We start from the raw sequence: 14,722 nt of genomic DNA on the forward strand, positions 1-14,722 counted from the left end.
GAAAATGTCTCTTCAGGGTTATATATATCCAACAATATTTGGAAGTTTGGAAACAATATGTTGTTTTTATACTGTAATATCGCATTCACTATTTATCTAATAAAATGCAAATGTTTCTTTACACATATAAAATGATACATGGATACGTATTTTAGGAAGGGGGTCCCTCACAAATGGTTGATCTTACGGTAATGTTCTGTCCCTGTTTATGACAGAAGGCAATTTGCTGTTTCTCATTAGCAATGGAATAAAATACAGGTGATATATTTTTGTTTCAATTCACAATATGAACAGCTGTTGACTTTGACTTTATAGCCGTTAAGTTTATAGAACGTTGTAGGTTTAGAACGTGATGTTATCTTTTCTGACAAACAGTGTGAAAGCATTTGTAAATTTGGCAATAAAAATCCATTGTTTTGGTCTTGGTTGAGCTTGTGTGTTAAAGAAGTTAAAATTTGTGTTAAATGTATGCATTTTGTGTCAAAGCAACAAGAAATGTGTTAATTGTATTGCCTACACAGCCAGATGTTTTGATAACCGTGTTAAGAGTTTAGGATAATTGTTAAAAGTATTGAAAAAATTGTCATAGCAATTGTAAAAAACAAAGTAAGGGATAATGTACAGGCAGCCGGTTGTTATAGCAGAAATAAGCCCCGACAGTGTGATCCTGTATCACACTGAAGGGGCTTATTTCGCGATAACAGCATGCTGCTTGTACATTATCCGATAATTACACGACGACTTGCCACATGAGAAAAAAACTGGACATGAAATGTGAATTTGAAATATTTTCAGATCAGAATCAAGCATTCAAACAAGCCGTGTAAAAATACATCATATCAGACTTTGTTCTGTTATATAGCTCTGGAAAAATATGAAAGACTCCGAATTTGCCTTTGATCAACATTTCTTACATGTATTGTGGCCATGACTTTCAACTGTCTGTTAAATTCCAACAAAAAACAAACCTCAGGGATGACAAAGTCACCCAAGAGCAATGTGAAATACTGAGAGAATGCCAAGTCACATGAAATCTGCCATTAAAAATCAGGCTTATTCTTTCAAATATTTCTTAAAAACATTAGTATTGTGTTGTTTATGAACTTGTTTTTTTAAAAAGATTGACATTTTTTGTTATTTTTACCACTTTATTTAGTTTTCTTTTTTGCAAATAACGGCAACATTTTTTTTTCATTTGGAATTTTGAAGAAAGTAGTTTACAGAATGAAACAAAAATGATCTAAACAGTACATTACAAAAAAGCTCAAAACAATTTGACTGGACTAACATTAAAAAAGCTGTGTATTCAGATTAAAAGTACAATAATATCTGTGCCTAAAAGTTGAAGAAAAACTGAATTTTTGGGGGCACATATGAAGCTTGATAGTGATAGTAACAGCCCTGATCATTTGAGCTTGAGGTGGGCATGTTGTGTCTTGAAAGTTCTGCACAAACCCTTTTAAAAACAAAAGATTAAAAAAACATTCAATTTTCATGCCCAAATGACACAATTTCCTGAGAACGATTCTCTTTCTAAGCGCCTAAAACATTCTAGCTTATTCTCTCTTTCAGAGAGCAGCTGTGGGAGCAGGAGGAATGTGAGGAGAGGTGATGCTAGCAGATGCACAGATGACATGGTGGTCAGCGGAGCAGGTGAAGAGATGATCGAATGCCAGGTGCAAGTCAAGCTGCAGCATTAAACGTGTTCAAAAGCAAGAGAACTGCAAAGCCAGTCAACCAAAGCACAGCAGATCAAGCTGGACAAAGCTCAGCTGCTGCGTAACTTAACCACTACTCACAAGATCTAGACCACACTGCAGAAATAAACAAAACAATGACATACAGTATATGATATACTACTGCCAAGACCTGCCGAACAAACAAGGCACGCTACTGTAAAGTAGAGCCAAAACAAGCTAAGAAAAACTAGCCTAAGCAAGCATAAAAGACAAACAGTACGAACAAAGCTAGCTGTCATGCAGACTCAGACACAGGCTATGAAGACTATTGTACATACAACACATGTAGAAGCTTCCTGTATGACGCTAAGCAAAACAACCTGTTATGAATGGCTTGGACCAAGCTCAATCCATAAAGGAAAGACAGCATCTGGGTTCATCACCATTGTGTCTTACTAGAAAGGTCATAGATTTAGAACTGCAACCTTACAATATGACCGATCACACAAACCACAAAAAACGTTTTTTTGCTGTTTCAGTGATAAGAATGAAGAGTCTATTAAAATCAATGGATTTTAAATTGACTGACTTTGTTCACACACTCACACTAGGGTGACCACCACCCAACAAACCAAACGTCGGAGTCGGACATGTAATCCGTTTGTGTGGGACACCATTGAAAGGTAGCACAGAACTGTGATATAATAACAGAATGAAAACATTTTTATATCTTTTTTAGCTTATAAAAATAATTTGTTATTTAGTCCATTCCAACTACAACATAATTAAGGCATAGATAGAATGTTATATAACATAAAACAATTTTAATGGCGAAGTCAATTTAAGGTTCGCTGTCTCTTTAAATTTTGAGCACAGAACAGACGTAGAGTTATCAATTTGTAAACTTCGAAGATCTTCTCAAAAAGAGAAAAGTAAAGGAATTAAGAACAAACAAATAATGAAAAAGAGTTTAAAATGTATTATTAAATAATGCATTTATTGATTTGCAAATAGTTTTTATTTTAATACACCTACCACAACCTATAGGCTAAACCCATTTTCAAAGCCACACAGTTTACGATGTTTTAGTGAGTTTTTATTCGGCAAGTTGACATGGGAGGATCGCCACCCGATCTACTGACAGACGTCGCAGCCCCTTGATGACTGAAATCACTGCCTTCTTCTCATACATTGGATAAAAGTCAGGCTATAAAAAAATGGTTGCGTTTGTATGAGTGTGGTGTGCACCGGGTTGCTGCTTTTGACACAGCGCTGTTAAATAGTTAAATAAACAATAGCGCAAACAAGCATCTCGTTTGCTTTACGGGTTAAAGAACGAGCTTTTTAATGTGACATCTAAAAACCAACAGACTGATGAAAATGCGGGACATTTTCTCAATATGCGACGTGCCGGACAAGGGGTGAAAATGGAAAAGGGACGGGTGGTCATCCTAACTCACACACACAAATACACATTGGGTCGCATCTGGGTCTTAAGATTTTATGTTCACTATACAAATTATTTTTTGTTCAATTTATAGTGAGTTACTTATACTGTATACAGTTAATAGTTATAGTTTTTCAAAACTATTTTCATTTAAACTATTTTCATATTTCATTCCATTTTCATTTTAGTCAAACAGAAACAATATTTATGTTTCTCACAGGCTTGATTTTTTTTACCCTATATATATATACCATTTTGCAAGACAAACAACAACACTGGTCAAGGAGCACTTCCTGTTTCAGTTTTTTTAACTACAAACATTCAAATATCATGTGAACATCGAGACTTATTTATGTGAATTTTAAAAATAAAAAACAGGAAGTGCTTCTAGACCAGTGTTGTTTATATACTGATGGAGAACATTAATTGAATATTGTCAAGTAAATAGAGAGCAGGTCAGAGCCATTAACAGGATGGAATGGAACCCTAGAAATGGATGATGCCTAAAGCCATGGTGACAACATCTTAATACAATGGCATGATGCAGCTCTAGTAGGGGACTATAAGGTTTTGAGAAAGTGCCTGTAAACACTGCTTTAAGATCAGTTTTCCCCCAACACAAGTTCTCGAAGCTACTAAACACGCAAAAAAAAAAAAGTTGGGAGTGCTGGACATTTCAAAGGCATAACTGATCGTAGACCAGTGTGAGGCAATCTCAGCTGCTTTAACCAATCAGATTAGACGTGGGAGGGGACTAAAGGTGATAAGAAAATAAACAATAACAAAATGTCTTATTAATACAATTGGGAGGGCATGTACTCAAGATTTTTTCTTATTTAGCAAGTTACCATTCATATTTGAGAGATACACTCTCAACCTTTTTTTATTCATGATTATCTGCCTTTAGCCCCCTCCTGATACTTGTCTATACATGTCAACGTGTGAATGTTTTAAGAGAGCATTTTCTGCAGTGCAACAGTGATATTGTGTCAGATTCATTAAACTCAGTTCACACAGGTGATTCAAAATCAGCTGAGATTAAATAATATATCACTAAGACCTGTTTTCAAGGACCCTACCTTGATCAGTAAATGAATGCTTATCTTGGTCCAAAGTTATCAGTATATCACTAAAAACTTGTAGAAACAGTGGGTCCTGGAAAATAATTTCAACTCTTGTCATTTATAAAAAAAAGTATGTAATTATTCACCTCAGGGACTCCCATTTTCCTGCAGGCATCCAGAAAGCTTTCAACGTTTCTGCGGCATTTCGCCATGCTAAGCTTGGGCTGCAGGTTTTAAATACACGGAAAAAGAGAAGGAAATCTCATGTTAGCACACTTCAGTCTAAGATTCAAGTCTCGAGTGAATGTGTACATTTTGTACTATAGATGATTCAGAGACACACCACTGCGGGGGATGGCACGTGGATACTGGCAACTGAACGCGGTCGAATGTGATTCACTAGGTGACAGAGCACGACCCCGTCCATGAGAGATGAACCCAGATCTTCAGGAAGAATCACTTTTAATCTGCTTTCGATACTCTGTCAAAACAAACACGAGGTAGCATTGTCATACAAATCTGTTTCACAAGTTAAACAAGTACAGTACAAAAGAGAGAATAGGTGTGTGCGGTTTTAGTTCTTTTGTCTGTATTTTGTAGGACATCAAGTCAAGTTTATTTCTATAGCACTTTTCAGTTTTGCAAAACAACTGTACAATACGTATAGAAGACATATTCAAAAAGACAATACGACGAGATAAAGTATGAATAATAATAATATACAGCCGCATAAAAACTAGTGATGCACGATATTGGATTTTTGCCGATATCCGATATGCCGATAATTTCCACCTCAATTAAACCGATAGCCGATGCCGATACCGATATATGCGGTCTATCCACCAGGCGTTTTTACGCAGCTAAAAGCGTATCCGCTTTGGCCGCCTGATTTAAAAAAAAATATGCAAGTGCAGTTCATCATGAATAGGCAAGTAACTGACAAAAGACATTAATGTTACATACAGATGAATAAATTAGGGCCGTATCATTTTTAGATTACCTAAATTTGTTTGAATATTTCTCAGTTGTGTATTTTTCCTTTTTTAACTATACAATAGTGGTATATTTGTCCACTTAAATTACTGTAGTATACTATAGTAAACTGCAGTAAAATTCTTAGATACTTTTTCGAACTTTACTATAGTATACAGTATTTATCAATTCACTACAAGGGCACTACAATTTTCAAAAGCAAATACTATAGTACACCACAGTATTTTTGTCTGAGTGTTCAAGTTAACGGGACTTTTATTTTGACGGGTCTTCGGGAAGACGCTTGTTTGCAGATAGCTTCACTCAAACAGTAAAACGCTCGTAAAATAAACTCTCAAAGCAACTCTGACTGGAGATGAAGTTCATGTGTTCACATCCTCATACAGTGCAGACGCAGACAAATACTCGACCATCACTCGTGTTCTATGTTAAACTGTGCACGTAATTCACTCAGACACGCAGAACAGCCAGATGACATTTAAATAACAGGATTCAGCGTCCGCATGTAGTTACATGGACTCAGTGCGATGCGCCATTGATTATTGTCACACACAACAAGCACCACCACGACAAACGCACTACACACAAACACAGCTCTGTCTAATGCACATATTCTTATTATTCTACATATATGTCGCACTGTTGTTATATATTTTTTTAATTACTTCTCCAGTCGGGCAAGTAAAGTTATCTCTCACTTGCCCATTCAAAACATTCACTTGTCCCGGACAAGCGTTAATGTCGAGCCCTGCTTTTAACATTTTAAAATGATGATAAACGAAATAATTTTTAAACATTTGGAAAATGAATTTGGTGAATATTAATTAAAGAAGCAACAAGAGCATGCCTTTGAAATGGAGACTACAAAACGGCAGTGTGCAGAGACGAAAGTCACAGGGCGGCGCGTTGCATGTTATGCAGGCTTGAGCTCAAGTTCAAAGTCTACTCCCGATGGACGATGGGCAGGATTCGACTTTATTTTAGTGTTTTAGTTAAAAACGTTAATCAATAAATAGGCAGTGCTCGGCTGACGGGCACAGAGATGGATTTCTTTGCGCACTCAGTTAATGTAAGAATGTGCTGCTTTTACAAGCATGATTTAATTACAGCTTCCTATCGCGAGGCATATCTGCGTTTTTTCTTTATCGGGCCGATAATTAATTTATAAGCCATTATCTCCCGATAATATCGGCGTGCCGATAATATCGTGCATCCCTAATAAAAACCTAAGAGACCATTTATAGGTATGCGTTTATGTAAAATTATAATTTTGTTACATTCTGTAAACTACTTACATTTCTCCCAAAGTTTAAATAAAAATACTGTTTCTATTTGCATTTATTTGCAGAAAATGAACAAACAGGTCAAAATAACAAAGAATATACTCTGTATTTTTTCAGGCCTCAAATACTACCAAGAAGTTCATATTCACTTTTAAACAACACAACAGTAATATTTCTACATATTTAGGAAAAGTAAAAAAAATATCACAGTTTTCATGTGTCTTGTCATGCTGTCAGTCTTTCACATTGCTATTGGATAACTCTCAATTTTTTTCCACGGCTGTAGAAAGGGTTTCATTGCACTATAAATATATAGAGAGAGTCCGAAAGAGATTTCTTTTGAAATATTTTAAAGTGAAATGTGCATAGACATAAGTAGTCCAAATAACCTCTCGCAGTTGTTCTGTGAGCTCCAGCTCCTCTCTCAGTTGCTCCATCTTTCTCCTCATGGTGAACTGAGGATCCACTGATTCCAGATTCTTTTGTGTCCTAAAATATACTGTAACACACAACTGAACCGTCAGCAGCCTGCAGTAGAAACATTACATCTCATATCTTAACATAAAAGGCCCTTTTCCTCTTCCTACTGTAGCTGCCACATCCATCACACATAAACAAGACTGAAAATCCTCAAATAAGCAACAACCCGCAAAAATTTAACCTAAAGATACAAAGAAAACAAAGCAATTTTCAAAATTAAAGGCTGATTGACAACACAGAAACGACACTATCCTAACAAATGAACATTTTATCCTCAAATGAACATTTTGACTAGAGTTTGACATTAGCATGTTGCTAAGTTAACAAGGTCACGCTCTAGCAAAAATGCCAGCATTTAAAAGCAAAGAAACATATGGGGTAAAATAGTACATTTTTAAGAAAGTGTGAGGACCGTACCCACAGAAGCCTTACAATGCTTCCTACTGAGGTACCTTACTAGGTTTTTAAAACAGAGCACATATCTAACGCCTCACTTGTTTTACTATTAAATATTTCACCACAAGGTGGCGCACTAGACGTGTTGGCGAGCTAGTGAAGTAAAACAGTACAGCACTCCATTCAACACGTGAGTGCAGTTCCAATGACTCTGTAGTTGCATAACTACTCATCCTGTGAGGAAAATAAAAGGGAGACGACAGTATTTCATATAACAGCATACAGTAGGAACATTACAGGGCTCTTACTGCTACCTCTAACGTATTTCTTTCTTTTGGTCTCAGCTTGAGCCATGATGATGGGACAGTGACTAACAACAAGCACATGCTGGAGTCATTTGAGTGGCATTAGAGGGCATGTGTGCGTTTTGTGGTGTCACTGAAGAGAAGAATGAACAGATACCTTCAAGTGCAAGGCCTATTTACTTAATAATGTTCAGTCATTTATTCAATGTTAAACCAACTAAAAATAACAAGAAATAAGCAATTGGTAAGTGGATTCTTCTGCAAATTGTAAACATTGTGGCTCTGTGGGAGGGAAAGAGCTGACTGGGTGTTTCAGAGTCATATCCACAAACAGGGCACATTCAGAGGCCACATACGGATAAAAATTAACACACCTCAACAGGAAAAACTCCAAAGTCTAACAGGAAGTTACAAATTCACAGTTTTCCTCTTAAGCCTCAAGTAAAAGACACTCTTAAAGGAACATGAGCAGCACTTTTACGACTAACTGACAAACTGGTATACAGTGGGTTCTGCTTTCAGCAAATTTGTCCGCTTTAGACTTCAAGATGATGTATAATTTGGACCCATATGGATCATCTGTCACAACTCATAAGTCTGCAGCATTTGAGTTTTACGCAGCTCATGTTTGTTTATTAAATACTTGATGGCTAATTTGATTGTTTTCAGCTTTCAATACGAGTGTTGTTGTATTATCTGCTTATAATAACTCCATTATCACCATGAAATCAAAAGTGACAATCCTTGTTTATGGAATATTGCAGTTTATTATACATGATTAACCTATGCAGTCATTATTTTTTATTCATGTGCTCTCAGAATCTTTTATAAAAACATGAACTTCCCTTTCCCATCCAAACGACATCTCTTCATGACATGTTTCAGCCTCTTTAATAGTCAGGCTTTCAACAATTCAATCAATTTCCGAAGAGCGAAATCAAGCTCCGCCCTACATTTGCCCCCATTCCAGAAGCTCTATTCACTCACATATTAAATCTCATTTAGCCAGAAAAAAACACTGCAACTTCCGTTTCATTCAGACTTTAAATCCATTCGGCAGGATTTCACATATTTTAAGTGTATCTCAAGATAAAAAATGAAAGGCAGAAAATGGGATCTGCTAATACATTGAATACTACCCATTAGTATTCAGCTTTTTATTTGCAAACTGCTCTCTTTTTCTCTCTTACTCATTCCTCCTGCTCTCTTGTAAGGTGATGAGTATGTCTGTCTTCTGGCAGTTTTTCATCTTCTGAAAGCATTTCCACTTAAATGGAGGTCTGATTTTCCCTCTGGGGCCATTATCTAATGCTTCAAAATAGCAGCTTTATAAATACACACAGCTCCGTTTAAAGCCACTCTGCCACCCCAAAATTCAGCTTGAACGATACCTAACTCCCTTTTATCTTGTAAAGACCTTTTGTAGCTCCCGGTCGAAATAATAAAGGATGTAGCTCTTGCACTGATATTGTATGGTTTCCTTTATTTGTTTATTGTCCTTAATTTCACAACGCCGTCACAACAACGTAAGAGAACAGATAAATAAACAATATTGACATATAGCAAAATTACGAAATTAATACTAACATTTATCCTAGACAACATAAAATGACTCATAAATCAAGCAAATACATACAAAACGTTATGTGAGTATAACTATACATGAATACCTTGCTCTCCCCTCCAACCAGGTGCTAAACAACAAAATAAAAAAATACTAAAAACACTACAAAATAAAACAACAAACAGCGACTAGATGCCTAAAATTCACTTGAAAGTGTGAGCACATGGTTCCGTGTCTCCGTTGCTGCATCCCAATTCGCCTACTTGTACTATGCCCTTAAAGTATGTGCTGTTTTTGCTTTGGAAAAGTATATACATTTTAGTGCTTAGCAAAACTGAATGCACGCACTGGGACATACTAACGGAAGCGGCCGTTGTTGCCTAGACAACACTGTGATCCGAACATCAAAATACAGCTCTTCCTTGCATTTAAGTATTTATTAATTTATTATTTTGTATGTAATGTTTACTCTATACTTACATTTATTAATTTAGCGAAGCATCTTTTCTTAAATTTTAATAATGCAGTGTAGCGTCACTAAACTCCGACCTCTCGCGCTGAGTTGTGGGTAATATCAGCCGTTAAGTGTCCATGGATTCACACTTCGAATTTTCACCGGAAACAGTAGACCATACTCATTTCAGCATACTATGATTTGGGACATACTAATTCTATTTTCGAATACTATTTAGGACAGCTATTATGCAAATTGGGACGCAGCATGCCTCTCTGCGATCTTCCGTGTATTGGGTATGCATTGACGTCACTTTCCCACGTGAACATGCCTGGACACGCTCCCTTGAATGGTAAAACTAAGGCAAAATGGCTGCATTCAATAGGAGGAACAAAAACCGGGACTAAAACATGCAATTATTTGGTGAAACTACAAGCAGCTGGACTCCACGGTGATCCTTACGACTACCTTATGACTTACAAAGGAATCAGGTGTTCTTAGACACTCAAATGTTGCGCGGAATTGCGTTTCCTGATAGTGTAATCATTCATTTTTCCCAGTGTTTTGCCACTCAAGCAGGCGTGTTCACGTGGGAAAGTGACGACACGTGCATACCCTCTATATCCTGTACCACGCGCGAGCGGTCCGTTTAAATTTCCGGCAAGCCGACTTTTTTCAGAATAAAGGTCTCTAGGCAGAATAACTTAAAGCGGGCAAAATAACATTTCAAAGTAAAATAGACAACTATTATTAAGAAAATATAGAATTACGATAAATAATATCAGAATAATTTTTGATTGTGTAAAATTTAAAAACTAATGAAATAACTGAGGGTTATTTACACTCCCACCAAATTATGAGTGACTTTGACTAATAACTGTGAGTCACTAACAATTTTACTAAACACTTACTATGAACTGCTTAACTTAAAGGATATGTAAACAAGCTAAGCAGCTTCAAACAGCAGAACCAGCTTCTGCACTGGGCGCTCAACTACTGAAGGCTTGTTCAGGCGTTTTCCCAGTTTTCTGTCTCCGAAGCGTATCTTTACTCTTCTGACGAGACCATCCTTGTCAGCAACGGTATCAATAACCTTTGCCAACCGCCACTCATTTCTTTGCACAACATCTGCTTTCTCCAAGATTATATCCACAGTAGGTGAATGGAGGGGATGGGTCTACAAGCTCAGAGGGCAGGTTAGCCATTTTTTGTTCTACTGGAGGTCCGCGAAGCTTACGACACCTTACACACTGGCATATGAAGGAGGCTACAGTCCTGTTTACTCCCGGAATCCAAAATCCTCTCGACCTGATGTTGTTTATAGTAAGGCCTTTTCCCTGATGTCCAGTTTTCTTGTGACAATCAGCAATCAGGAATTTTGTAAGGTGGTGTTCCTTCGGAATTAGGATTGGATGCTTAATGGAATCAGGAAGAGAAGTGTTGCAGAGTCTTCCTCCCACCTTAAGTAGTCCGTCGTGATCCACAAAGGCCTCAAGATAATATAGCTTGTTGCTATGAGGTAGTATTTTGCCCTTCCTTATCATGGCTATTTCATCTGAATACACCTGAATACTACTGTACTGTGGTCGCTCGACTTGTCCTTTCTGACTCTACGGAGTAGACGTGCTACTGCTTGGACTGCCTTGGACCATGAAGACAAGCTTGTGAGACGATCAGACAAACAGGGCCACCCTCCTGCTTGAGTATTCAGGGATTTTGCTTTCTGGACTTCTGGGTCTCCAATTGGTAGTTGTGAATCAACTTCTGCAGAGGGAGGTAAATGCCTTTCCAATAATATATTAGGTCCAGTAAACCAGTTGTCGACGCTCAGGCCTCGTGAAGCATAGTCAGCTGGATTTTCATCCGAGGAAATATATCGCCATTGTTGGGGAGTCGTACTGCGATGGATTCTCTGAACTCGGTTTGCAACAATTGTGTGGAAGCGCTGGGCTTCATTGCTAATGTACCCCAATACCACCTTGGAATCCGTCCACAAATATGCCTCGGCATCTGCAAGATCCATCTCTTCCTTCAACATATCATCCACTGCAACTGACACAACTGCCGCAGTCAACTCTAGCCGAGGGGTTGTTGTGACGGTGTTGTGACGGCGTTGTGAAATTAATAAGGACAATAAACAAATAAAGGAAACCGTACAATATCAGTGCAAGAGCCTTTATTATTTCGACCGGGCTGCTACACCTTTTAACAGAAATTAATGTCTAAAACCTAGAAAAGTTTTAAAACTCTTTTTCAAAATGGTTTGCCAGTTTTATTGGCAGTTGGATATGTAGAATATGCTAATTCCTTTGCACCTAAATTCTCTAAAGCCTGGCTCAGATTACAGGATTCTCGGCCAGAATTTACCCCGATTTCCCCTCCCGAGAATCTTTGAAAAAATCGGGTCCAGAACCTCGATCGGGTCCGAGATTCGGCCCAGATTATCACGTAATGTGAGGCGTTCACAGATCGAATCTTACACCTCCCGATCTGCTCCGAGAGAGATCGGGGCCGCCCCGATCATATCAAACATGTTTGATATTTAGGATTTTAAATCGGGGTGATGACGTTGGTACTTTCGCAACAGCCAATGAGAGGCACATCTGCAAGGTGACTGACAGACCTTTAAAAATGTCGACCGCGAAAGCTCCTGCAAGGGTACGTTGGACAGCGGAGATGGAAGAACAACTTGTGGCAACAGCATGATTGTCTATATAATGTATCCTCCAAAACATACCACAACCGCACAGATAAGGAAAAGAGCTGGGGAGAAGTCGCGTCGGTTTTAAATGTACCGGGTAAGTTAACTGCTAACGCGCAGCTTGTAGTTTCGTTCAACAGATTGTTATTTGGCTATAGGCATACAGATAACATGCGTTTATGTGTTTGTTTTTATGCTGTATCTTATAATCACATTGGCATTCATCTTTATTCTCGGCAGCAACTATTTTTTTTCTTCCGTTATTTATTAACATTAAACTTAAGCGGCTCGCCCAAAGCACAGTCATAACTTCAGCCCTAGCAAAAAGCATTATAGCACCCCCTGCTCAAAATACGTTCCCGCGGCTTTGGACAGACAGACAGAGAATCATTCAGAGAGCGACAAAGACGTTACACAACCGTTGCCAGGTGAGATCACGTGAAATTAACTTTGCGATGTCCCTTTGTTTACTTCTGTTTCCCGGTGAGATGACGTAAGAGGCGTCCTCTGGTATGATAATCTTAATATTATCCTGTAGTTTGGGTGTCTTAGAATGTCTTTTGATGTGCAATTATGAAATAAAAAAACTTCCAATCAAACTTTCTAAATTTTTATTTTTGCACTTGCTACCTTTAGGCTTATTTATAAACACAACTTTACGCCCCAACGTTTTCTTATCTGGACATTTCACATTCATAAATGCAAGTTTACAAAGGGCAAACCTATTTTTGTAGTGCTTGAAAAAGAGATTCAAATGTAGATGTGATGTCAACATCTAAAAATAGTAAACCCATTAAAACGGTTACTATTAGCTCCTTTTACAAAACTGCATATCCTATGGATATGTAAAATATGTGTAATTTAGTTGTACACTGATGAGTGTGAGCTTGTTTAAGATTTTAAATAAGAGAATCTGTCAAGATTCTCCTTATGTGTGTGCTGCAACCAGAATTTTTAATCTTTCCGAATTTTAAAACTCCTGTAGTCTGAGCCAGGTTTAAGATTTTAAATAAGAGAATCTGTTAAGATTCTCCTTATGTGTGTGCTGCAGCCAGAATTTGAAATCTGTCAGGATTTTAAAACTCCTGTAGTCTGAGCCAGGCTTAACTCAACCACACAGCTGTTAAAAGTGCAATGAAAAGAAAATAAGATAATCATTAAGCTAATAAATTCAGAATTCTTTGAAATGAACGACTTTTTATTGAATGAAATAAGAACCAAATAAAGAACAAAACACTTTTGAAACGAATTCCAGCACAGGGTGATGTATTGAGCAGACCTACCACTGCTTTGCATGTCTCCTTCAGCTGGACTAGGGGGTGTGTCACTATCAGTAGGCGGGGCCTGTATAAGGGGAAGGGGAGAGGGCGGAGCCAAATAGGGCACAGAGGGTGAAGCTGGACGCAGGGCATCAACATAAAGGGCAGTGCCAGAACGAAAGTAGCCAAACAAGAGATTTTCATTGCCAACCCATAGAAACAGGAAACCACATGTAAAAGGCATAATTTTCAGGGATCGGTCAGCAAAGCGGAGGACGACAAGCAGCAGTAGTTTGTGTTAAAAAAGCACATGGTTGATCAGGCAGGCAGCGGGAAATTAAGGAGGAAAATAAACGAGAAAGAGAAGGAAATTGCAAACAAAATGAAATACAGCACAATGCAAAAGAAAAAAGGATTAAAAACAAAAAGTTCAATGTTAACAGAATTTCACAGTACCAGTTTTGGCATGCTGTTAATATTACTGGTACATATGGCATGACTATTGCTGACTGCTATCAACTTTAAAACTTCATGGTACACAAATTTTAACAGAACACACATAATGCAGCTTAATTGTTAGTAGGGAAGCAACAAGCAGCATCTATAATGCAATTAAAGCTACATCAAACTAAACAACGTTAAACCAGAAGCCCTAGAGGTTATATTCAACAGTACTATGAATGGATAAAGAGGTCTGACTGTAATATTGTGCGGCTGTAATGTGCTCGACAGAAAAACAGCTGTTTACCAAAAAAGATTTTAACACAAACATTTCTGCATACTTCAGTCTTGTTTCTTGTTCTGAAATGTGCTGATACTCATGAAAGAGCACAGCACCCTCTAAAATGTGATGTCAACCAGCACATTGGCATCGTGTTTGTTAATTTCTTACCTGTTCTGGGCTTTAACCCGAAGGGAGGAGAACTCAAGGTGGGACTGCAAACTGGGGTGCTGTCTTCACTCTGAACGATGACACAAACAGACACTTTTAGCCCTAAACCAGTTCTGAACTATTTGGTTGACAATGGTGTCCGTGAGAATTCCTCTCCTTCTGTGTTCCACAAAAACGTAACAACATATGGATCGACATGAACTCT

The 14,722-nt window shown here is 37.8% G+C and overlaps 1 protein-coding gene across 7 annotated transcripts in view; it reads right to left on the bottom strand.

The window, feature by feature from the left end:
• lrch1 (leucine-rich repeats and calponin homology (CH) domain containing 1) overlaps positions 1–14,722 on the bottom strand; it is a 57,084-nt gene that overhangs the window by 5,396 nt on the left and 36,966 nt on the right. For 4 of the 7 annotated variants that reach the window (XM_057335316.1, XM_057335313.1, XM_057335315.1 and 1 more), the window contains 5 exons: positions 14,518–14,587; positions 13,650–13,763; positions 6,856–6,965; positions 4,534–4,671; positions 4,337–4,414 (listed from right to left, as the gene is read on the bottom strand). In XM_057335316.1, coding sequence (XP_057191299.1) covers positions 4,337–4,414; positions 4,534–4,671; positions 6,856–6,965; positions 13,650–13,763; positions 14,518–14,587 — 510 coding nt within the window. Of the gene's footprint in view, positions 1–4,336; positions 4,415–4,533; positions 4,672–6,855; positions 6,966–13,649; positions 13,764–14,517; positions 14,588–14,722 lie in introns of those variants that run through there. The other 3 variants (XM_057335317.1, XM_057335314.1, XM_057335318.1) reach the window with 2 other exon arrangements.

Source organism: Triplophysa rosa, linkage group LG6 (assembly GCF_024868665.1).
Source record: "Triplophysa rosa linkage group LG6, Trosa_1v2, whole genome shotgun sequence".
In the NCBI taxonomy this organism is placed as follows: domain Eukaryota; kingdom Metazoa; phylum Chordata; class Actinopteri; order Cypriniformes; family Nemacheilidae; genus Triplophysa; species Triplophysa rosa.